This window comes from Protopterus annectens, chromosome 11.part0, assembly GCF_019279795.1.
Source record: "Protopterus annectens isolate FY-2018-M chromosome 11.part0, PAN1.0, whole genome shotgun sequence".
Classification (NCBI taxonomy): Eukaryota; Metazoa; Chordata; order Ceratodontiformes; family Protopteridae; genus Protopterus; species Protopterus annectens.
The window spans coordinates 1159577126-1159601753 of NC_056745.1; the positions used below are offsets into that span (position 1 = coordinate 1159577126).

General features: G+C 38.0%; 1 protein-coding gene across 4 annotated transcripts in view; it reads right to left on the minus strand.

The window, feature by feature from the left end:
- The window catches only part of RELN (reelin), a 3085913-nt gene that overhangs the window by 141151 nt on the left and 2920134 nt on the right, over positions 1 to 24628 (minus strand). For all 4 annotated transcript variants that reach the window (XM_044088524.1, XM_044088525.1, XM_044088522.1 and 1 more), the window contains exon 60: positions 8543 to 8700. In XM_044088524.1, the coding sequence (XP_043944459.1) occupies positions 8543 to 8700 (158 nt within the window). The remainder of the gene's footprint in view (positions 1 to 8542; positions 8701 to 24628) is intronic.

Consider the following 24628-nt stretch of genomic DNA (forward strand, 5'->3'; position numbering starts at 1 on the left):
AGGAGCAGGTGGGGGCAACTCAAGCCAGTTTAAATATCTTAGAGAGAAACAGTGGTGAGATCTATAGAATAGTTGAGTTGCAAATCTCGCTACTTTGTGGTATGTAGCCTCAAGTCTAGTGAGGAGAGAGGAGTTAAGGTTATTAAGGATTTGTGAGCAATATGTTAGGCAGGGAAGAAGGTAGGCATGAGTGAGGGTTATTCTGGCTTCCTGGGTGAGAAAAAAGAAGTGAGTAGCGCAGAAAAATGTATCAGTAACTACAGTTTAATAAATTAAATCAAGAAGGTTTACAACTGAAATTTTAAGGGACAGTAGTATAGACAACTTTGAATGTAGATTTTAATTTTAGCAAGGAGGGGATGGGAATTTAACTGTTATAAAACTGGGGAGTAGGAGTAGAAATATCTATATGCTTTGGGAAAAAACCTTCGGGAGATGAAAGTTGTATGAGTTTTTAATGTGTGTAGGTGCTGCCACCTAGTGGCAGAAGGAGATAGCAAAACAAATGATGCACTAGTATGATTGTTATGAATGATTGGTAGTGAATATTCATGATCAGTGTCTGTTTTCCATAAATACAGCTAAGTATATTATGTTCACAGGACTTGAAACAAATTGGAGAATATTTCTGATGGTTGGTACCCCACAATTCCACCGGGTGGGTGGGGTTACATAATTCTGTATGTAGATTTTATGTTAATCAGAGTCCAGATTTGTGGCCAGTTGTACCTACTTTTCATGGGTCTTTGTCCAGATTTTTGATGTTTCCAGGTTGAGAGGTATGTCTGTAATGGTATAGGTACACGTAAAAACTGAAGTGAGTCCTTTACTGGAATATAATATTAGGAAGAGAAAGTAAATAAATGTTATATCATATGATGAATAGGGAGGTGTAACACAGGAAATTGTGAAAGACAAGGTGCTTACAGAAATGATTTCAAGATGAAAAGGAAGAGTTAAAGGGAAAGGGGGCAGAAATACGGGAGAAGATAGGGCTGTTATGAAGCTGAAGATGCACAAGTGAGTATGGTTAAGAAAGGGAAGGCTAAAACAAGCTGAATAGTTTATCGTATGAGGTGTGTGACAGCATTTGAAAAAGGATCAAGAAAGAAACAATGCATGTTTCTGCAAATGTTTTGAGAGGAAACAGTGCTGATGAGTTTTTGAAAGCATCATTATTTGCTAAAGGTGAGTTATTGTTAATAAATATGAGGACTACATGTCTGATAAACATGAAATATATGTTTGTTATGAGCATAATAAACTAATAAACAATAGTCAGCTGACATGGTGCCTGGGCTCACAGTCCTGTATCTGTGAAATGTGTTGGAATATTATAAAATCACTGTGTGTCTTCAGAAGTATGTTTTAAAGCAAAGCAGGGGAACAAAAGTGGATGGTTATGCATTATCTTTGAATCAGAAAAAATTATTCAAGGATGTGAATCATTAGGTATTGTGATGAAATGCTGACATTATTAAGAATGAACTGTTTACATATTACAAGCCACTTCCAGTACTTATGTGCTTGGCTTGATGAATATTTAGATTTTCAGCATCACGTTAATATAACAAGGACCAAAGTTATCAAACCACTCTTCTGATCTGCAAAGATTTTGCACTTTTTTTTCACCAGAAAGCAGATCTGCAGTTGATAAGGATGTTCTTCCAGCATAACTGGAGTATACCTTCCTTGTCATCACTGCAATGTCAAAGAACCTTTCAACTTTACAAGCAAACATTTCTGCCGCCTTACCCTTGTAAAAGAAAAATGTTTGCCTGGAAAACAGAGATCTCATTTACTACTAGATTCTATTGTTTACAAATAGTCACATCTGATATCTTTCCCCTACCTAGGTGGCTGCATAATACCATGCTCCTCAAACTATCAGCTTAGATCAGCTACCCTCCTAGGACCTCATTCCAAATATCTAACACAGAACTAAATATTACAGACCCTGGCTTATCTTGCACTGCCCCAAAACTTTAGGAATCTCTTCCCTCTACCCTAAAAAACAAATCAGTTGTACAACAAATTCAGATCAAAATTTAAGAATATTTTTTAAAAGATGCAAAGTACACTTGCTTCACTAGTCCAACTACTGTCTAATCTTTGTCTTTAAAATGCATGGCAGAAATATACTGTACAGTTGTGCTACAGTATCCCTTCCCTTAAATCCATCCCATATCTTTAATTTCCATTTTTCTTTTAAAATTCTGTTTTATATCCGTTGTATACAGTTTCTACAAAACAGTATTTTAAGTATTACATCATACTATAAATTTCCAAGCTTTCATGATGCATGTGTAAAAAAACAAATCCCTAAGCTAGGAACATGCTATCAGGTTTAATTCTTCAACTTTATGATTGCACTGAGTGACTATACTGCTTTGTGAAAACCCTCTTACTTCAAAAGTTAAAATGGTGAATAATTATTGTACTGAATTACTTCTATTTATGTCAAACATTCACATACATGGCCTGAAAACATACCAACTGCATCGGTGCTCTTCCCTTGAAAATGAAGTCAAACAAATAAAAAGTGTAGACCGGTTAAAGAACTGCTTAATGGGAAGAAACAAAGAGACACTGCTAAAGTCTGTAGATAAAGATTAAATTAAAGTATTACACAAGGCAATCTACTTGTCTGTTATCATATACAGGTTATATAAATATGCTTGTAAGGAAGTTGAGACAAGAATATTTAGAAGCAAAAGAGATGTGGGGGGTAGTAACCCTACTTTGGTGAAGGATAAAAGGTAAAATAAGTATGTGAGAGGTCTGAAAGAAGGAAGTAAATACAAATTAACCCAAGACGGTCAGTGTAATAGAAATAAGGTAAGGTATTCTTTTGGTGCTAATTGCTTTAATAGCAGAGCTAAAATATTTTTGGTTTGATGTTTTGAAACCATGGAATAGTGAGGTGAACTGATAAAGAAAGATAAAAATAGCAGAAAAGCAGGTGAATATGTGGAAAGGTAAATAAAAATAAAAGTTTTTTTTTTATGTTTACAAAATATTCATATTGATGCTTGTGAATGTTGGGGAAGTGGTTCCACTGACTGAAAAATAGAAAGTGAGATTTTAAAGGATTATTATATAAGAAAGCTATGGAGAAGCACATTAAATCCAGATAGAAGAAACATTCAATATCATCTTGTGGAAGTGGGTGGGTTATGGATAGTGCAACCACTGAAACCATTTTTCTTTATTTAGGAACAATTTTTTATTCAAGGAAATAATGTGGTTAAAGGAAGGAAAAGGTTTTGCTTTCATTTCTCAGGAGGATTGAGAAGACTGCAAAGAGATGAAATAGTATAAGAATAGTAGGATAAAAGCTGAAATAAGCTATATAATAAATCTGGAAGAAGTTTAGAAAGATGGGAGGAAGAAAATGAGCACAACAAGTACAGTTAACTTTGGCCTCATTATTTTGGAAGGAGCCAGAACCCCCCACCCCCCCAAAAAATAACAATTCTAAGGTATATGTGAGACATGCTATAGATGTTTTTGACTGAAGTAGTAGTAATTAAATGACACCTGAAGTATAAGCAGGTTATAGAAAGATGGTGTGTAACAGATGGGAACATTTGAACAAAGAAGAGGCAATCTGAGCACTGGAAGATTTGCACTGGGAAGAAGACAGTTGGATGAACTAATTATATAAATGTAAAATATTACAGTCAAAAACACAGTTCATTTAGCAAACTCCAAGTTTCATTTCTTATATATAAAAGAATGCATCAATTGGCTATATTTTACCTGATACAGCTCTGCAAAAGTGATGTGATGATTTATATCAATTAATAAAGTGTACTTATGGTGGCTGAACACCTAACCTTTTGGAACTTTTCTCCCTGGACCCATGCTGAAAATGGGCTTCTACCCAGTCGAACTTTCCTAGTAATCAAATGTCAATAAATATATAAATTAGTCAGACATTGGTTCTATTCATCTGGATATAAGTGATCAGCATATTACTATTGAGTTGCCCTCATTAATGTTTTAAATGAAAGTAGCCAGGCAGGCGAACAAACAATTACAGAGCACAGCAGATGGAGCAGGCACTGAAGCATGAGGCTGCATTCACTCTACTCAGCACTGTAACACATCTACATCTTGGGAGAGTAAATAGACTGAATAAAACACACCGTTTCTTCTCCAACACTGGCCTCAGCATTACCTATAATATGCCAGGGAACCCACCAATAGCAATAGGAACTCATCATTTAGCTGCAGTGCAGTCTTATCTGAATAGGTCTGCCAGCTGAGCAGCCAGGAAATCTAATATTCAACAAATGCAATCTCCCTGAATTAAACAGTCCCTTACTGCCTGAATGTTTTTATATTTATGTTGCATTGCAAAACCAAAGTACACTAGTACTTTTTCACCTTTGCAGGGTTCTTCTGTCTTCCCATGGTTGTGTGACAAGGGAGTTCATACATTTGATTAGGGAGATATGGGGCCTTTGAACAGCAGAGCAACTTGTCCCATGAAAAGAGTTATTGTTCCTTTGCAGTCTAATACACAGGCTCATTTGATGTATATTTCAATGAGTTTATAACATTGAGTTTGCTGTCAGCACCTCGTACTTCTTGTAGGAATCCTTGAACCAGGCAACTACAAAATTAATTATAAAATATTGCAGTCAAAAACACAGTCCATTTAGCAAACTCTAAGTTTTATTTTATATATATAAAAGACTGCATCAATTGGCAATATTTTACCTGATACAGCTCAGCAAAAGTGATCTGATGACTTACATCAATTAATAAAGTACACTTATGCTGGCTGTACACCTAACCTTGGAATAAGGTCAAAATACATGCTTGCCAGCTCTATCCAAACAAATATCATGGAACAAAATCTGGAACAGACTCCCCATCTACAGTAAACAAACTTCATTCCTGTCCATATTTAAGCACAACTTACATCTATGGATCGGAAACAGAAAATTTACCCAGTGACTGCCCCCTGTACTACTAATGGACAAAGGCAGTTCCTAAATGCTTTATCGCATACATGGGTCCCCTCAAATTAAATATGGTATGACCCCAGTTATTCTCATTAGGGGTAATATTACAATTATTGACAACGGGATAAGTACGGACAATCTCGAACCAAATGGGAAAGGTTAATTGGAGCACAAAAAAGAAAACTGGCTAGGCCCCCAATTGCAGCTGATCTGCTACTTACCTATGAACCCACAGTGGTGGACTTCTCTGATTCTGTTTTAGTACTGTCCACTGCAGAGTTGCAGATAATAACTATATGTCAATAACAGGATTATCTGAAGTGTGTCAGTTCTTGTAGCATTGTGCTATCATCCCATGCCTTTACAATACTTACTTTAGTGAAATATGAAACCCCACAGACCAAATGCAATCAAAGGAGAGGAAAAAAACTGTTGTAGAAAAGGGTAAAGTCCCAAGACTGGAAAAATTTCCTTGTAAATCTCAGCAAAAAACTGAGATCCCTCATCAAATCCTCCAAAGCTAGTTGCAAAAACAAAATTGCTACAGATACTAAAGATAACCACTAGGCATTCTTTAGTTATGTCAAGAATCTGCATAACAATACGCAGATGTGCTCTGAGCTACTGCACAACGGCACCACTTATACTGAACCAACTGAAAGTGCCAATATCTTGGCCAGCAGGTTTAGTGCAAACTTTAACCCCCCCCTTCACCCCTAAAGGGTCCATCCCAATACCTGAGGAATGCCAAATCCCTAATTTCATGGCTGCACATGTAGAAACCGCACTGTCCAAAGCCAAAAATACAGCTTCCATGAGACCTGATAATATATGTGGCTGTGTTCTACATGAATTACAAAGGGAACTGGCACCACACCTGAGTGCCCTGTTCAATCACAGCCTCACTTCAGACTTGGTTCCCACTGAATGGCGCACCACTACAGTCATTCCACTCCACAAAGGGGGAGCGACTACTGACCCTGGTAACTACTGCCCCATCAGCCGGATGAGCCTGATCTGTGAGGTTATAGAGCACATCATTATGGACCTTATAAATAGGGATATAAGGAACCTTCAAATCCTGGACCCCATGCAGTTTGGGTTTGTGAAGGGCAGATCATGTCTGCTCAACTTGACAGACTTCTTCGATTCTGTCACCAGAGTGGTGGATGAAGGCAAGGTAGTCCATACAACCTACCTTGATCTAGCCAAGGCCTTCAACACCATCTCTCACTCAGGGATAATTGATAGACTCACTAACCTAGGCATTAACCCCTACATCATAAGATGGGTTGCCAACTGGCTCGCAAACACAACCCATACTCTGAAAGTAGTAGACTCCAAATCTGACTACCGGGCAGTTACAAGTGGAGTCCCACAGGGATCTGTTCTGGGTCTCCCCTATTTGGCATCTACTTCTCTGAAGTTCAAGCCAACACAAAGGGACTCTGGTTAACCAAATTCATGGATGACTGCAAACTGGGAGCTATTATTTATTCTCAAGCTGATGTAGACATCCTACAAAAAGGCCTCACAGAGACCAATGACTGGTGCCAGAACCATGGCCTTAAGCTCAATGCTAAAAAGTGCATCATCATTCATTCATCGGTGCCCATGAACTACCACATCGACGGTACCCCATTTAACTCCGAAGGTGTGATAAGAGTTTTAGGGACACAGGTATATAGCAACCTCTCCTTCAACAACCATGTTACCACTGTCATTAGAAAGTCCTTCTACATGGCACACCTCATTACAAAAGGTTTCTCATCCAGAAAGAAAGAAGTCATAATCCCTCTCTACTCATCCCTCATTAGACCCATTATAGAGTACAATGCCCCATTTGGCATGTACCTCACTAGACACCTACAACAACTGAAGAGGCTACAAAAATTCCTCACAAAGAGGATCCTAGAACTCAAACACATGCCCTATACAGAAAGACTCAAAGAACTCCAGCTTTACTCCATCTCATATCACCTACTTAGTGGTGATCTCTGCTTGAAATACAAAGATATGTCTGACCCAGTGTTGCTAGACATGCTTCATCTGAAAAAGTCTCTGCACCACACGCACCAAAGACCTCAACCTCATCACCATAATAAACAGAACCTGCTGGAGGGACAGGTTCCTAACCCAGAGACTTCCGATACTCTGGAATAAACTCCCCATTTATGTCAAGCAGAGCACCTCACTAGCCCTCTTCAAGAAAAATCTTGCCGAGTGGATGGATAATAGGAAATTCATCCCAGGGATCACTTCAACAGCCTTACTCGATAAAGACACAAGGAACTAATGTCCGGCAGCACAATGCCTGGGAATATTCTTGGGCTAGGCTTGTACTGGTTCCAGGGCCATTAGCCTAGTACTTACCTATGAACCTATGAAATGTTATCGTATCTTACCATACATATTATATCTTTGGTGAAAAACACCATTACATACCTTGCAGATCTTATCAAGTAAAATTTCCTATTTCATAACCAATTCACACCAGCATGAACACCACTGCCACATTTTAGACAACGATTAAAGCCAGAGCTAACCTACAGCTTAGCTTCCTGCTTTTCAAACTAATCCATTGAGTCACCTTGTCTCCTTTCACTATGAAACTCATTGTAGCCCCCCTTTCCTACAACATGAGAAGTTAATCCATTGGTGACCCTTTATTCCATACCCCTGCTACTAAACTGTAATGTGCAGCTCATAGGTTATCTGTACTAATACCTAAGCTGTGGCAATCTCTCCCTTATGACCTCACCTACACCAGTAGCTACTCCACGTTCAGGCCAGAATTCAGGTACTAATTGATCAATAGAAATGCAAATGCCAGGATACTGGGGACATTAGTTACTTAATTAATAAAGCAATACCATGTGAGTTAACACCTCTCTCTTTCAGCCTAACCTTCCACTGTATAGTGTAGCATTTAAATCTTTGCCTTAATTAGTATGTACATATTCGGCACTTTGTGTATACTGTTTTTCCTCCATAAGTATGTTGTTGGGATCTCAGTAACAACTCAGTGGAACCTGTTGTTATCTGTTACTACATCAATTTGCCATTGTACTTCAAAATGTATCAATACAAGTTTTACTTTTTTTGGGTATCCATGCCTAGCGCATTATTTATTACATTTCTATTCTATTATTGTTCTAATGATGAGTTGTTGTTGTAACAATGTGATTGTAACCAAGGCTGAGCCTGCAACTGATCATTCTATGTTCAGCATTCTACCCAAGTAACAAAAATATAAACAAAAATAAATAAATATACACTGATGCTAAGAACTGACTGTGAAAATACATGCCAGTTTCTTAAAAGTGTAAGTAATCTAATTTTGAGCTGTCTTACTTTTGCTGACAAGTAAAGCTACCTCAAGAAAATAGGTCATAGAATGTAAAACATGTCATTAGAGTTAAGTACACAAAAATACTGTAAAATATAGTTTCACAAGTGGACACATGCAGCACATTCATGAACAACTGTCATTGATTTTGAGGGAAATAATTTACCGATCACAACACAATATTTAAAAAATTCAACTCAGAGTAGGGAATAAGTACCTTGAAATCCTTCATCACAAATGCAGACAGCTCCAGTTGTACAATAACCATGGCCACTGCAGAACTTAGGACAGGCCTCACCAATGTAAACGTGATCGATTCCCCAGCTCTGCTTTTCTTCACCGCCTTCCCTCTGAATCCAACGGAATTGTGTAGCACTAAAAATAAGGACAAAAATACTCTAATACTGCACTGGAAGAACATAAGATCCACTTATGTTCAATAATTCACAGAGAAATTAGTAATGACGTGCCATTATTCATGTCAATCATGACTTACATCAGCATATTGGTGACCAGAATCACTGACTTCCATCAGACTGTGATGCTCGGTCTGAATTCTGTGCATGCTAACTTGAAAACAGTTGCATTTGTTAACAATAGTTGCCATCTAATCTAGTTCACCATATTAAAAATGTTTATTTATTTATTTAGTTATTGCTTCTGTTGACCGGGAAAGTCCGATCTGGTGGATAACCCCTTTTCAGTTGAGGCCTGGGAAGGAAAGCTCCACAAGATACAGACAGAAAGTAACATACACAAATACACAGTACAATGAATAATTTTAGTATACAATAATGAGAAAAGTCAATGACTATTTGAGCTCACAATAGTGAGAAAACAAAAACGTTGACAATCAAATATTATAATCATGATACAGGTAATACAGCGATATGAGAAATTATTCAAAGGTAGATAAGAATGAGTGTTTAGATAAACAAAGTTTAGACCCATAGTATTTCATAATAGTAAGTGAGTGGTAAAGTGAATTTTCATAACAAGTTGAGAACAGTACGGTAGAGTTTATGTGGCCAAGTACACATAATAGCACAGGATAATATAAAAAATTATTGGTCAAGTAATCATTCTAGAAGATATGGGACAGGGTAGATAAGAATAAGGATAAAAAATCTAGCTTTTAGCATTTACAGAAAATGAATTGCATTTTGCTAGACTTCTACACTGTCTACTATGCTTCCAAATAAGCTTGGGATGCTATTAGAAGTAACTCCACTTGCCTGATAATATGTATACTAAGAGAATCAAATGGTTATTATATGCAGTCTTGTCCTGTAACTGTAAATTGGCATAACATACAGTGTTACAATATGAAACAAGGACAAACTTAATAATTTGAGTACAGAAGTATTTAACGCTTTTTAAGTCTGCTTTTCCTCCTATCTATGAGTAGGAGTGAAGCAGGTAATCCATAGAAACATTTACCAAAATGCAAGTGCAAAAAGATGCATAACTGATTATTTAGCAAGTGGTGATGTCTTTTCACATTAATTAAAATCCATGCAATCAATTTACACACCTTTAAAGGATCACTGGTGACTGTAGTTTATAAAATGGCTGAATTATGTAGTAAAATAATATTTTAAAACACCTTTTTTGAATTATCACTAAAGACATAGGCAAACATACTTTTATATAAAGAAAACTTTAACATGTTCACAGTTGCAAACATTATGCATCACATGTATTCTTTCATACAATTATCATCAATCCGACATTACATAAATTGATCAATTCCTACCTTCCCCTAAACCTCATTCCTCCTCCAAAATGTTATTTTGCATGTATTGTCCTCACAATTTCCATTTTCTATGTAATTTACTCCTACCGCTTTCTAAAGATCCAACTTCCAGTTATTTATTTCTGTTACAATTTCACTACTTCAAATACAGTTGGTTTAGAGTTTGATTTCAATTTTCTAGTAATTGCTTTTTTGGCAGTCACCAGAATTAAACTCACCAAGGTTTTAATATGTCTAGGCAATTCAGATCCTGTATCCCACATCAGGTTTCACCCATTTGCTCACCCAATATTTTTGAAAGAGTACTCTGTATGGAATTTATTAAAATCTGTCATCTTCTTATACTTTCAAAACATATGTACCCAGTTACCCCTTTCTTTTTCATCCCACCTCAAAAATCTGCAAATTACCTTAAGAAAAATTCTTTGGATTCTGCTTAGGGGTATAAAAATACTTTTGCAAACACTTCTAAGCACAAATCCTAAATCTTCTAGACTTTGTTGCATATTTCAGAGCTATACATACGTCCCAGCATTGTTTCCTTGTGAACTGCTTATTGAAAACTCTCTTTGGATTATAGCTTTATGCTTGTGTTATGTATATGTGTCTTAACCATGTAGCTTTAACATATCCTTTTGAATAAGATAATATAAAACAACCTTGTTCTATTGGAAGGATCAGATAATTCCACTTGACCCTTGCCCTCTTCTCCTCCCAGATAAAGTTCTTCACCTCTGTTTCCCTATGGTTGATAAAAATCTGCCTGATCTGAATATAACACTTGTTTGTCTTTTCAGCTTTTCCCGGTTAGGGATCGCCACAGCGGAACTCCGGTATGCTAATGATTGGCAGGCGATTTTTATGGTGCAGAGTTGCCAGCCCGACGCCCAATCTTCAGTGAAGGCACGCCCATTCACGCATGTCTTTCGGAGGCCACTCGACCGTGGGGACAACATGCAGACTCCACACAGAAGGCACTCCAGCCGAGAATTGAACAGGAGAACCTCTTGCTGTGCGGTAACAATGCTACCACTGTACCTGATCTGAATATAACACTAAAAGGACTAAACCATTTTCACTGCTCGTATCTTGCTATCTATATCCATAAACAAGAACTTCAAGTGTCTCAGTTTTTGTATTCATTTTTTAGTCTCTTCCCACTTATCCTTAGCTACCATAACAGAATCCTTTTTAAACCATACTCCTAAATATGTCATTTTATCATGTATCCATAAATATGGGTATTGCTGAACCAATTCATGTGTGGGTACACAGTTTATAGCTATAGCCTTTGTTTTTTCTTCATTAATTTCATATCCTGAAAAGACTTGAAACTGTCTCAGAATGTTCTACAACACTGAGATATCATTTTCTGGTTTTATCAGGTACAAAATAATATCTGCAAATAAAGCCAACTTTTCTTGATTTCCATACCAATCATATCCTTGAATTTCTGAGTCCCTTATTTTCTTTGCCAATGGTTCGAAGTATAATGCAAATAATGAAGGAAAAAGAAGACATGGTTCCTCTGTTCAGACACAACTTAGAGGAACCTTTCTACTTTAAATTTTGCCTCCAGTCCATCATATGTCCTCCTAATTAACCTTATTATTGTATCAGGGATTGCAAATGCTTCCACTGCTCTACTCATAAAATCCCAGCTTACTCTGTCGAATGCTTTGTCTGCATCAAAACGCACCAGCAACACTGGTATTTGCTAACATTCTGCTTCCCAGTGCATCATCATTGTTCAATTAATGTTATTAGATGTTTGCCTCTCCTCCTCAAAACCACAATGATCCATATCTATTAATTTTGGCATCATGTATGCCATTGTTTTAGCTATTATAGACATAAGCACTTTAAAATCATGTTATAAATTTGAAATGAGTCCATATGAAGCTGATTCTGATGCAGTAAAGTAATTTTAATACTAAACAAACTAAACAGCCTGCATCTTCAAATAAAATGCTTTTAATACTCCCAGCATACTCAGTGCTTTTCAATATGTGAATGCTACAGCTTCTTACAATCATATCAAGTCTATGTACTCCTCAATCCACTGTAGGGAGAGCTGTAGCATATCACAATGACGTGTGTGCTTGTTTGTTCAAGAAATTAAGGGGCATTGAGAGAAAACAAATCCTAAGAATGCAAGCAAGGCAAATTTTGCTTCTGCTTCAGAAAGAGTTGTGGTGTTTTCATGGCATTTATCCACGTACAGTTAAGACCCTTCACAGTACATCTTGCAACTGAGCAAGAAGCCATATTACACAAAGCCCATATGAATGATTATAATACTGTGGTAGAAGGAAGGAGAGAAAGGAAGACAAAATTAATTTACAGACTCCTCTTTCATGGACAGGAACAGCATTTTATAGGCCAAATCACAACAAACCAGGCTCCCAATGGAAAATCAATGGAATGCTAGAGTATGAGCAATTCCACAATAGTAAGCAAGTACTTTTGTCTCTCTAAAATACACAAAGAAGCTGAGACTTTATCAGACTATGGCAGTTAAAATGACCTGATTTAAAATAATGTTGATTCATCATATGATAGTGTGTGATTCCAAATTATCCAAAAATATTCAAATAATATTTTATTAAAACTACATGACATAAAAATAATCAGTTTATAAAATACATTTGTTTCTTCTTTAATGAACATTTAAAAATGACAGTGTAATTCAAACCAAACTGTTCCTGTGCAGTGAATCACTACTAGCACATAAATATCTGTATCAGTAGTGATTTTTCTGCGTGAAACAGTGATCACCAAGTTGAAGAGTGGCACGTTAAATCTCAAAGTTAAAACCTCACCAAGTAAAGACTCACTGAGTAGTAGGGTAATGGTATGCTACTAACAGGGTCTTCATCAAATTATGTGCTGAAACACTGTGTTAGATATGAAATATTAATCAAATATATGCAGTCATCTACAAATCATATAGTACACAGCTATTTTAGGAGAAGCCTCAGCTGGAATGCACACCTCAATGATACACCAAATTCTCTGTTTCATTTATTTAGCCTTCTGACAAGACATGGTGTCAGAAATAAAAAAAAAAAAAACGTTAGTCAAAATTAGAGAAGTATATCTATAGAACTGAATAATAGATAGATAAATAAATAAATAAATAATTTATTTATGTTTGTTAAGCACAGTTAGAGCACTGATCCATGGAAACCTTTATCAATCCATGCCCCAGGATTTCCACTCCTCATTTCTTGATACACTGAAAAGTATTAGGGTACAACCCAACACCCTAAAAATGGGTGATTTCAACTATCCCACCATTAACTGGGAAAACTACTCATGTAACCAACTGTTTTGCTCAACGTTTTCTGGAATTCATAAATTCCAATGCCTTGGATCAACTTATTCACACCCCCACCAGGGGCAGCAATATCCTAGACCTGGTCATTACCAACATGGGCAACTGGTGTTCCACACCAGAGGTCAATTCCTCATAGGTCAGATCTGACCACAAACTAATCACCCTAGACATCCACATCCCGCCCCCACCCCCAATTAGGGAAACCACTGTAAAAAACTTCTCCAAAGCCAACTTCACACTTCTTAAGACAGAAGTGGCAAACTTCATGAAACCCATGCAGACAGACAATAGAGGTAGGACTGCTGAATCTTACACAAATTAACTTTATAAGCACTTACATGAGTGCATGGATCATGCTATCCCTAATAGAACCAATATGCTATCCTCCAAAAAAAGGAAGCCAATCTGGTGGTCCTCTGCCATAAACAAACTCTACAACAGAAGAAAGAAACTGTTGCAAAAAAGAATAAAATACCATGACTGGAGAAACTACCTGGTCAACCTCAGTAAGGAGCTGAGATCCCTCATAAAATCCTCCAAGGCTAGTTACGAAAACAAAATTGCCACTGACTCTAAAGACAACCACAAAGCATTCTATGGCTATGTCAAGAATCTCAATGGCCACACTCAGATCTGCTCTGAGTTACAGCACAATGACACTAAATATACAGAACCAATTGATATTGTCAACATCCTGACAGATAGGTTCAGTGCTAACTTCACCCCCCTCTCACCCCCTAGAGGGCCCATCTCTACACCGGAAGAATGCAAAGTTCCTGTAATCACTGCTGCACAGGTAAAAAACACACTCTCCAAAACAAAGAACACAGCATCCATGGGACCTGACAATATCCAAGGCTGCATTCTGCATGAACTACAGAATGAACTGGCACCCTACCTAAGTACCACATTCAATCATAGCCTCACCTCAGGCTTTGTGCCCACTGAATGGTGCACCATGACGGTTATCCCACTCCAGAAACGGGGAGCCATGACGGACCCCAGGAACTACCACTCCATTAGCCTGATGAGCCTGGTCTTCAAGGCCATGGAACTCATAAACAAAGACATTGGTAATCTCCAAACTCTGAACCCTACCCAGTTCGAGTTTGTAAAAGGCAGATCATGTCTCCTAAACCTGACTGACTTCTTTGAAGCAGTCACCAAAACCATAGATGAGGGTAAGGTGGTTCACACAGCTTTATCTAGATCTCGCCAAGGCTTTCGACACCATCCCCCACTGCGGAATTATAGATAAGCTAACTAAACTAGGTATAAATCCCTATGTCACAAGATGGGTTGCCAACTGGCTCATGAACAGAACCCACACTGTGAAAGTAGCAGACTCCAAATCCAACTTCATACCAGTGACAAGTGGAGTACCACAGGGTTCAGTCCTGGGTCCTCTTCTGTTTGGTATCTACTTCTCTGAAGTACAGGCTAACACAGAAGGACTTTGGCTAACAATGTCTGCAGATGACTGCAAACTAGGAGCCATAATCGAAACTCCTAACGATGTGGACATACTACAAAAGGGCCTCACTGAGACAGATGCCTGGTGTCAAAGCCATGGCCTGAAGCTCAATGCCAAAAAGTGTATTGTCATCCCCTTTGGTAAAAACTCTGTACCCATGAACTACCACATAGGTGGTAGTCTACTTAATGCTGAAAGTGTGATAAGAGACCTTGAGACACAGGTGGACAGTAGTCTCTCCTTTGATAATCACATTGCCACAGTGGTCAGGAAATCCTTCTACGTGGCTCACCTCATCACAAAAGGTTTCTTATCCAGAAAAAAAGAGGTCATTGTTCCCCTGTACTCATCACTCATTAGACCCATTATAGAGTACAAAGCCCTTTTTGGTATGTACCTTACAAGACATCTACAACAACTGGAAAGGCCACAGAAATACCTCACAAAGAGGATTACTGGCCTCAAACAGATGCCCTACGCAGACCGTCTCAAAAAACTCCAGCTTTACTCCGTCGCATATCGCCTCCTCAGACGTGATCTCTGCCTAACATACAAAGCTATGTCAAACCCAGAGCCGTTGGACATGCTCCACTTAAAGAAATCCCTCCGAGCTACACGCTCTAGGGACCTAAACCTTGTCACCACAATAAACAAAACATGCTGGAGGGATAGATTCCTGTCCCAGAGACTTCCCATACTCTGGAACAGACTACCTATCTATGTCAAACAGAGCTCCTCATTAGCACTCTTCAAGAAAAATCTTGATGATTGGATGGGAAATAGGAAATTCACCCCAGGGATCACTTCTGTGACTCTGCTCGACAGGGGCACAGGAAAATAATTTTCTTGGGTGGCGAAAGCCAGGGTACCTTTTTGGCTAGGCTTATATAGGCCCTAGGGCTAATAGCCTAGTACCTACCTATGAACCTAAGTTCAGTCCGGAGTTACAAATACTGACCATAAAAGTGAAACATTTTTGTTAATGGAGGTTATTTGCCCTATAACAATGGACATAATGTTAAGTTTAACAATAAACAGATGATTAAAAGATTCAATTCAGAAAGTTGTATAAATTCCCAGCCTAACAACAAAGTATACAGAGATCAAATGAAGTTCAACAAAGAAGAGATGTACATTACACACTGTTGTTAGAATTCTCAATGCCCACCCACAAGGCACAATAATTTCATGGTGGCTGAGAATGGGAGTAACATGAGAAAGTGACTGAGGGGAAAGAAAAAGGAAGAGGGTAAGAAAGGATGAACAGGTTAGATGTTGTTTCCTAATTAGAGTTTACTGAACAGTTTTTGTGTTTGGAAGCACTAAAGTTTAATTATATATAGTTTTCAGTGGAATTACGGGCCACTGTGATTCCCTGGAATTCTCTCACTGTGAAGAAATTTAACAGAAAACAGGAAGCTTTGGATGTAGACGTTTGGATTATTCGTCACTATGAGATGAGAGTCCTGAAAAAAGTACAATGCTCCACATCCGTGCATATTGCTGGAAAAGTAGATAAACAGTGGATATAAAACATGTACACACCTCTGTTAAAATGCCAGGATTTTGTGATATAAAAAAATGAGAACACAATAAATCATTTCAAAACTTTTCCTGCCTTTAATGTGATCTATAACCTGTACAATTAAATTGAAAAGCAAACAAATCTGTTTGGGGAAAAATATAAAAATTAAAAGCGTACAATAAGCTGGTTGCATAAGTTTGCACACCCTTAAACTAATAGGTTCATAGGTTCATAGATTAGTACTAGGCTAACTGCTCTTGTGGGCCATTTTAAGCCTAGCCTGTTATTCCATGTGAGAATCAGGCCCTGCACCTTGTGTTTGCAAGGTAAACACCTTAACCATTATACCAACCTCCCCCTTATGTCCACTGCCCTCTTCAGGTCACCCCACAGATTTTCTATTGGATTTAGGTCTGGGCTCTGGCTGGCCATTCTAAAACTTTAATTTTCTTCTGGTGAAGCCACTCTTTTGTTGATTTGGATGTATGCTTGGGGTCATTGTTGTTTTGAAAGGTGAAATTCCTCTTCATCTTTAGCTTTCTAGCAGATGCCTGAAGGTTTTGGGCCAAAAGTGACTGGTATTTGGAACTGTTCATAATTCCCTCCACCTTGACTAAAGCCTCAGTTCCAGCTGAAGAAAAGCAATCCCAAAACATGATACTGCCACCACCATGCTTCATTGTAGGGATGGTGTTCTTTTGGTGATGTGAAGTGTTGTTTTTGTGCCAAACGTACCTCTTGGAATTGTGGCCAAAAAGTTCAGCCTTGATCTCATCAGACCATAACACATTTTCCAACATGTTTTTAAGAGATTTGATGTTCATAGGTTCATAGGTTCAGAGGTTCATAGGTTGGTACTAGGCTATCAGCCCTAGGGTCTATACAAGCCTAGCCATAACAATGCCCTGGCTATTTCTTCCCACACTATTTACTTCCCAGGACCCCTGTCTAGCAGGGCAACTGACATGATCCCCGGGGTGAAATTCCTTTCTCCCATCCAATCATCAAGGTTCCTTTTGAAGAGGGCCAAAGAGGCACTCTGCTTGACATGTATGGGCAATCTATTCCAGAGTCTAGTGAGTCTCTGGGTCAAGAACCTATCCCTCCAGCATGTTTTGTTTATTGTGATGACAAGGTTTAGATCCCTGGAGCATGTGGCTCTGAGGGATTGGGATTTATTTAAGTGTAGCATGTCCAACAGCTCTGGGTTTGACATGGCCTTGCATGTTAAGCAGAGATCGCCTCTGAGTAGACGATATGCGACAGAGTATAGCTGGAGTTTTTTAAGGCGGTCAGTGTAGGGCATCTGCTTTAGGCCTGTGATTCTTTTAGTGAGGTATTTCTGTGGCCTTTCCAGTTGTTGCAGATGTCTTGAGAGGTACATACCAAACGGGGCGTTGTATTCTATAATGGGTCTAATGAGGGATGATGTATTGTTTTGCAAATTTTAGCCAAGTCTGGATTTTTTTCTGTGTAAAAAAGGCTTCCGTCTTGCAACCCTACCCCATAGCCCAGACATATGGAGAATACGGGAGATTGTTGTCACATGTAGTACACAACCAGTACTTGCCAGAAATTCCTGCATCTCCTTCAGTGTTGCTGTAGGTCTCTTGGCAGCCTCCCTGACCAGTTTTCATCTTATCTTTTCATCAGTTTTGGAAGGACGTCCTGTTCTTTGCAACATTACTGTTGTCCCATATTTTCTCCACTTTTTGATGACTGTCTTCACCGTGTTACACTGTATATCTAATGCTGTGGAAATTTTTTGTACCCTTCTCCTGACAGATACCTTTCAACAATGAGATCCCTTTGATGCTTTGTAAGCTCTCTGTGGACCATTGCTTTTGCTGTAGCAGGCAACTGAGTAAGTTTCAAGAAAATCTACTAGGACATCTGAACTTTATTTGGGGTTAATCAGAGTCTCTTTAATTAATGGCAGGTGTGTAACTAGGAAGACTAAATGCTGTAATTAAGTCAAAAGGTTTTTCAACAAAGTATTAGTTTAAGGGTGTGCACACTTATGCAACCAGCTTATTGCATGTTTTTTATTTTTTATATTTTTTCCCCTAACAGATTTTTTTGTTTTTCAGTTGAATTGTACAGGTTATAGGTCACATTAAAGGTGGGAAAAGGATTGAAATGATTTATCGTGGTCTCATTTTTTATATCACAAAAACCTGGCATTTTAACCGAGGTGTGTACACTTTTTATATCCACTGTACAAGTAGTTACATGTTTTATTTTCCTGAAAAGGCAGAAATATAAAATAGCAACAGTTATATAGAAATTCAGTAATCATTCTGAGTCTAAAGAGAACAGCCCCTTACTAGATATTTGTTCTTTGCAAGAACACAAAGTCTTGCTGAGACTATAGATACTTGCTTTATTGAGTTAAAGAACACAACCAAGGACTGTGAAATTGATGAGATACGTATTTCTTTAATACATGATAGAGAGGTTTGTGATATAAAGAATGATGAAACAGTAGTTAAGCTTGTAAGGAAAACAGAAAAAAACTTAAAATCCTTTATATCAACTGCTGCAGATGTGTATGGGACAAATGAAAATTGTAGAATATATTTAAAATAATTAATAAAAGTGTGCATGCAAGATAAAAAAAGTCAGAATGTCTTGAAATAGCAAATAATATGAAAAGCATAGCTTTGTAATAATCAAAATTGGAGGCCAGGAAAATGAATATGCTATTATAATATATGTTTCATGCAGCAAATATGGCTATAACCATGAGAAGATGTGATCTACTACATTTAATCAAGTTTGTAGACTCAGTACTAGAAAAACACATTTTGCTAAGATTTATAAAAGAAAGAGACAAACACACTGAAAAGAATTTACATGATATTCAACATAAATGTGACGAGTTGGTTGTTGGTATTATGGAAATACAAATACTTGATACATTGAAAGTGAACATGTATCAGAGGCACTGGGATGAGAATACAAGTGTATCTGCTGGAAAGAACTACTGAGATTCAATGGGAAAACGGTTATATTTAAACTAAACAAAGGTTTAGTGTTTAATATTTTGTCTGGGGGATACTTAAATATTTAGAGTTGAAAAATACTCAAAATAAAGGTTTAACCTATTCTGTCCATCAGCAGGCACAACTGCATAAAAAGAATTACATGTGTACAAAAATGAAAAGTACAACATACTTTTTTCAAGTAACATTACTAGAAGAAACTAATTCTCACAATATCTTGGTCCATTTTGCATGTAAGAGTCTACAAATGGTAATTCACAGAGTAAAAGAAAAGAAAGCAAGCAAACAATAGCTAATACATTTAAAAATAATTATATATGAGTTTTTGACAGGCCTTGCAAGCTTTCCAGAAGAATATTATAAAGTAAACATGATGATATGGCAATAAATTCTGCCCCTAGAAAAGTAACAGTGTCTTTAAATAAAGTAATATGGAAGTTAAAGTGAATGGATAATTCTGGAGTCACTGAAAAAATGATCCGACCCAAAAAAATGTATGAATAGTAGGATTATTAATGTGAGGAATGATGACACTTGCAGATATACTGATCTGCTAGATCTGAATAAGGTCATTAAACAAAAGCATTGCTGATTACACAGAGTTGAGGAAGTGGTCATAAGAATGAGAAATGGTAGTACGTTTTAGTAATAGGTGCAAACCAAGTTGTCTGACAGATAAAGCAAGACAGAGGAAACTCCTATTTGTTTACATTTAATATATCATCAAGAATGCACAGACTCTCCAGACTTCCAATGATATTTCACCAGCACCAGAAGTATTCCAAAATGTTGTAGCCAACATAACTGAAATATTGAAAAGTTTAAACCTTAACTGATGATCTAAAAGTATAGACCAGACATACGAAGAGTATGACAAGGGACTTATACAGATACTAAAAAGATTAAGAGAGAATAATTTCAAGCTAAATAAGAGCAAGTGCAATTTTCTAATATCCAGAAAATGCAAAATCCAGCAAATGCTCGAGCATTTATACAAATGACAAAGCCAGAAGATAAGCAGGAACTCCAGAGTATTCTAGGAAAGATGCAGTATCGTGCAAAGTTTGTATATTTTCTATGTATGATATACATATGCCTCTAATAAAAATGTTAGAACAAGATGTATTCAGACACAGAGTTATGAACAGGAAAGAGTTTTGAAATTCTTAAGAAGCCAGGTACAGATGCACCCTTATTAACATATTATGATATGAATAAACCATTTATATTGCAAATAGGTGCCTTTTTGAACAGTACAGGAGCTTATCTGTAATTCTATAAAATAATACCTCATTTCCATATGGGTTAAAAACATTTCCAGATGCGCAAAAGAGATATGTTCAAATAGAAAAAAAGTGTTGTTAGAAATAGTGCACTGTTAAAATTTCTATGAATATATATGGATCTACTTAAGTAGATTGAATATACACACACCAAAATTTGCATTAATAAGACGAAAACATCACAATTTCAAAAGAATAAAATTTTACCATTTTGAAACTGATAATAATGAAAAACCAACTGCGCATGTTAGATACCACTGGGAGCATGCCAGTGGAGATTGCAGTATATTAACAGAAACAGCTGAGCCATTTAAACATTTTATTTAACATAAAAATACTCTATTTTAAATGCCCCTACACCCCCTGCAAATATATATATATATTTGGACCGAACCACAAAAGGAGGGGGAGTATCAATATTCGTCAAAGATACTCACACCTCCAGGTTGGTGGCACAGCACGAAGCATCAGAGACTATCCATGTGCAACTAATAGTGGGTAAAACTGACTTCCAGTTTATAGCCTGCTACAGACCACCCTCCCAAACCCAGGAACCCCACTCGGCCTTCCTGAGAACACTGGAAAATATGAAGGTCTCTCCAAACACCATTATATTGGGCAACTTCAACTACCCAAACATAGACTGGGAGCATTACTCTAGCTCCAACACCCTAGCCCAAAGGTTCCTAGAATTTATAAACTCAAATGCTATGGAACAACTTGTTACCACTCCCACAAGAGGGGAAAACATACTGGATCTGATCATACCAACATGGGGACTCTATGCTCCACACCAGAAGTGTATCCCTCACTGGTAAGATCAGACCATAAACTAATCTCACTGGATATTCACATCCCAACCCCACCCTCTGCCCAGAAAACCACAGTGAAAAACTTCTCTAAAGCAAATTTCACACTCCTCAAAATCGAGGTGGAATCCTTCAAGCCCCCGGGCCTGTGGAAAATATGGCCCTGACTGCAGAATCCTTTATAAACGCATTCTATGAACACCTTCAGGAATGCATGGATCATGCAAACCCAAATAAAACCAAGACCCAATCCTCCAAAGGCAGACGTCCTGTCTGGTGGACCCCAGCCATAAACAAACTATACAATAGAAGGAGGAAGCTACTACATGATAGAGCAAAATCCCAAAAAGGGAAGGCATCTCTGATCAGTATTAGCAAAAAACTAAGGGCACTCATAAAATCGTCTAAGGCCAGCTTCAAGAGAAAAATTGCATAGGACACTAAGGATAATCACAAGGCTTTCTTTAGTTATGTTAGGAACATGGGTGGGAATTCCCAGATATGCTCAGAATTAGTCCAAAATGACAAAAAATACACCGAACCCACAGACATTGCCAACATCCTAGCTGACAGGTTCAGCGCAAACTTCTACCCCCTCCCCACCAAAAGGGCAAATATCTATCCCAGCAGAGTGCTGCCCTCCTGATATCTCAGATGCTCAGGTAAGAGCCGCCCTCTCCAAAGCAGAAAACACAGCATCAATGGGACCAAACGGTGTCCTGGGCTGTGTCCTACATGAACTCCAAGAAGAGCTAAACCCAAACATAAAACTACTGTCCAATCTCAGCCTTACTACAGGATATGTACCCAAAGAGTGGCGTACAGCAACAGTGGTCCCTCTCCACAAAGGTGGTGCCTCACCGGATCCTGGAAACTATCACCCCATAAGCATGACTAGCTTGGTCTGCAAAGCTATGGAAAGGATGATCATGGACCTCATAAATAAAGATATTGGGGACCTACAGACACTGGATCCTACCCAGTTTGGCTTTGTTAAGGGCAGATTCTGCCTCTTAAACCTGGTCGATTTCTTTGAAACAGTCACCAAGGCCATTGATGAGGGGAAGGTGTTCCACACAGCCTACCTGGACCTCGCAAAAGCCTTCGATACAATACCCCACTCGGGGATTATAGATAAGCTCACCAGCTTAAATATAAACCCCTATGTCACTAGATGGGTTGCAAACTGGCTCAAGGACAGAACCCACATGGTTAGAATTGCTGGAGCCATGTCAGACTCCAAACCAGTTACAAGTGGTGTCCCACAAGGCTCAGTCCTGGGACCTCTCTTGTTCGTATATATTTCTCGGAGGTACAGGCCAACACGGAAGGACTGTGGCTGTACAAGTTCGCAGATGACTGCAAACTGGGCACCATAATCGACTCTCCAGCTGACACAAGCATCCTCCAAAAGGGCCTCATAGAAACAGACAACTGGTGCCAGAGCCATGGCCTCAAGCTAAACACCAATAAGATTATAGTCATCCCCCTTGGCAAAAACAAAGTGCCCACAAATTACCACATAGGTGGTAATCCATTAAGTACAGAAGAAGTAATTAGGGACCTGGGGACCCAAGTTGATAGCAATCTCTCATTTGACAACCACGTGGCCAAAGTGGTTAGAAAAACATTTTATATAGCCCACCTAATCATGAAGGGATTAACATCTAGATCAGGGGAGGTCATCGTGCCTCTTTACTCATCCCTCATCAGGCCCATAATTGAGTACAATGCCCCTTTTGGGATGTACCTTACCAGATACCTGAAGCAACTGGAAAGACCCCAAAAGTACCTCACCAAGAGGATCAAAGGGCTCAAACAGATGCCATATGCTGCCCGGTTAAAGAATTTCCAGCTCAGAGGCGATCTGTGCCTGATGTATAAAGCCATGTCCAACCCGGAATTAATGGACATGCTGCACCTCAGAAAATCCAAATCCCATTGAGCTATGCGCTCAAGAGACTTGAACATCAGCACTGAAATAAATGGGACATGCTGGAGGGACAGATTCATAACCCAGAGGCTCCCTTCTGTCTGGAATAAAGTCCCAGTCCAGGTTAGGCAGAGTCCCTCATTGACTCTCTTCAAGAGGAATCTTGATGAGTGGATGGGAGATCGTAGGTTTACCCCGGGTATCACTTCTGTGTCACTGTTAGACAGAGGCACAGTATACTAACCTCGAAAAAGGGCATAGCAAAATTAATTTAAAATGGGTGGCGAAAGCCAAACACACTCTGGCTAGGCTTATAAATGCCCTAAGGCAGATAGCCTAGTATGAACCTACATATATATATATATATATATATATATATATATATATATATATATATATATATATATATATATATATATATATATATATATATATATACTAACACCATAATCGCACAACAGTGGAGAAAAAGCTAAACCTACGGATCCTCACTGTACAGTGATTTGCATTTGAAAACATTTAAAAATGTACATTTTTATTTTCATTATAATTTTTAGAACAATTTAAAGGATAATTTGATCCATGTAAGACTAATATTTCAGTGTTTTAATATCTCAATTTTTGCTTTATGACAGACTCACAAATCTGATATGATGTTATGTAGGAGTTTGTGTCCTGCTGTTCCTGGCATATAAATAGCATCTTCAAAAGTAAATTAGACTGTTCTTTGAACTTGCAAAAGTTAATGAATTCTCTTACATTTGTAAAATATCTTTCTACAGAATAGCCACACTGGGATATACATATTTTTTTCTTCAAAATTGTGTTTTATTTGTCTACTTCTGCTATGCAGTTATTCATTATGTAATGGGTATGAGAAATGAAATTAAATTTCAAATCTGCTCCTATGGAGTCATTGTTTAGGCATTTAAAGACAAACATAAGGCCAACTCTGTTCAGGCCAGTACATTCACAGAATGCAGATTCAAACAGATGTGGAGATGTTTTGACATTATCTGATGACTGTGGTGCTGGGTGTGGGGGAAGCTGGAATATGACCTGTCTCTGCAGCAATTATGAGATCAGAAGACAATGGAAATAGCAAAGGACTTTTGCTATATAATTTTGTATTCTTGTAGTGCTACATGGAAAAAAAAAGAAATGTAGTTACTAGGTTA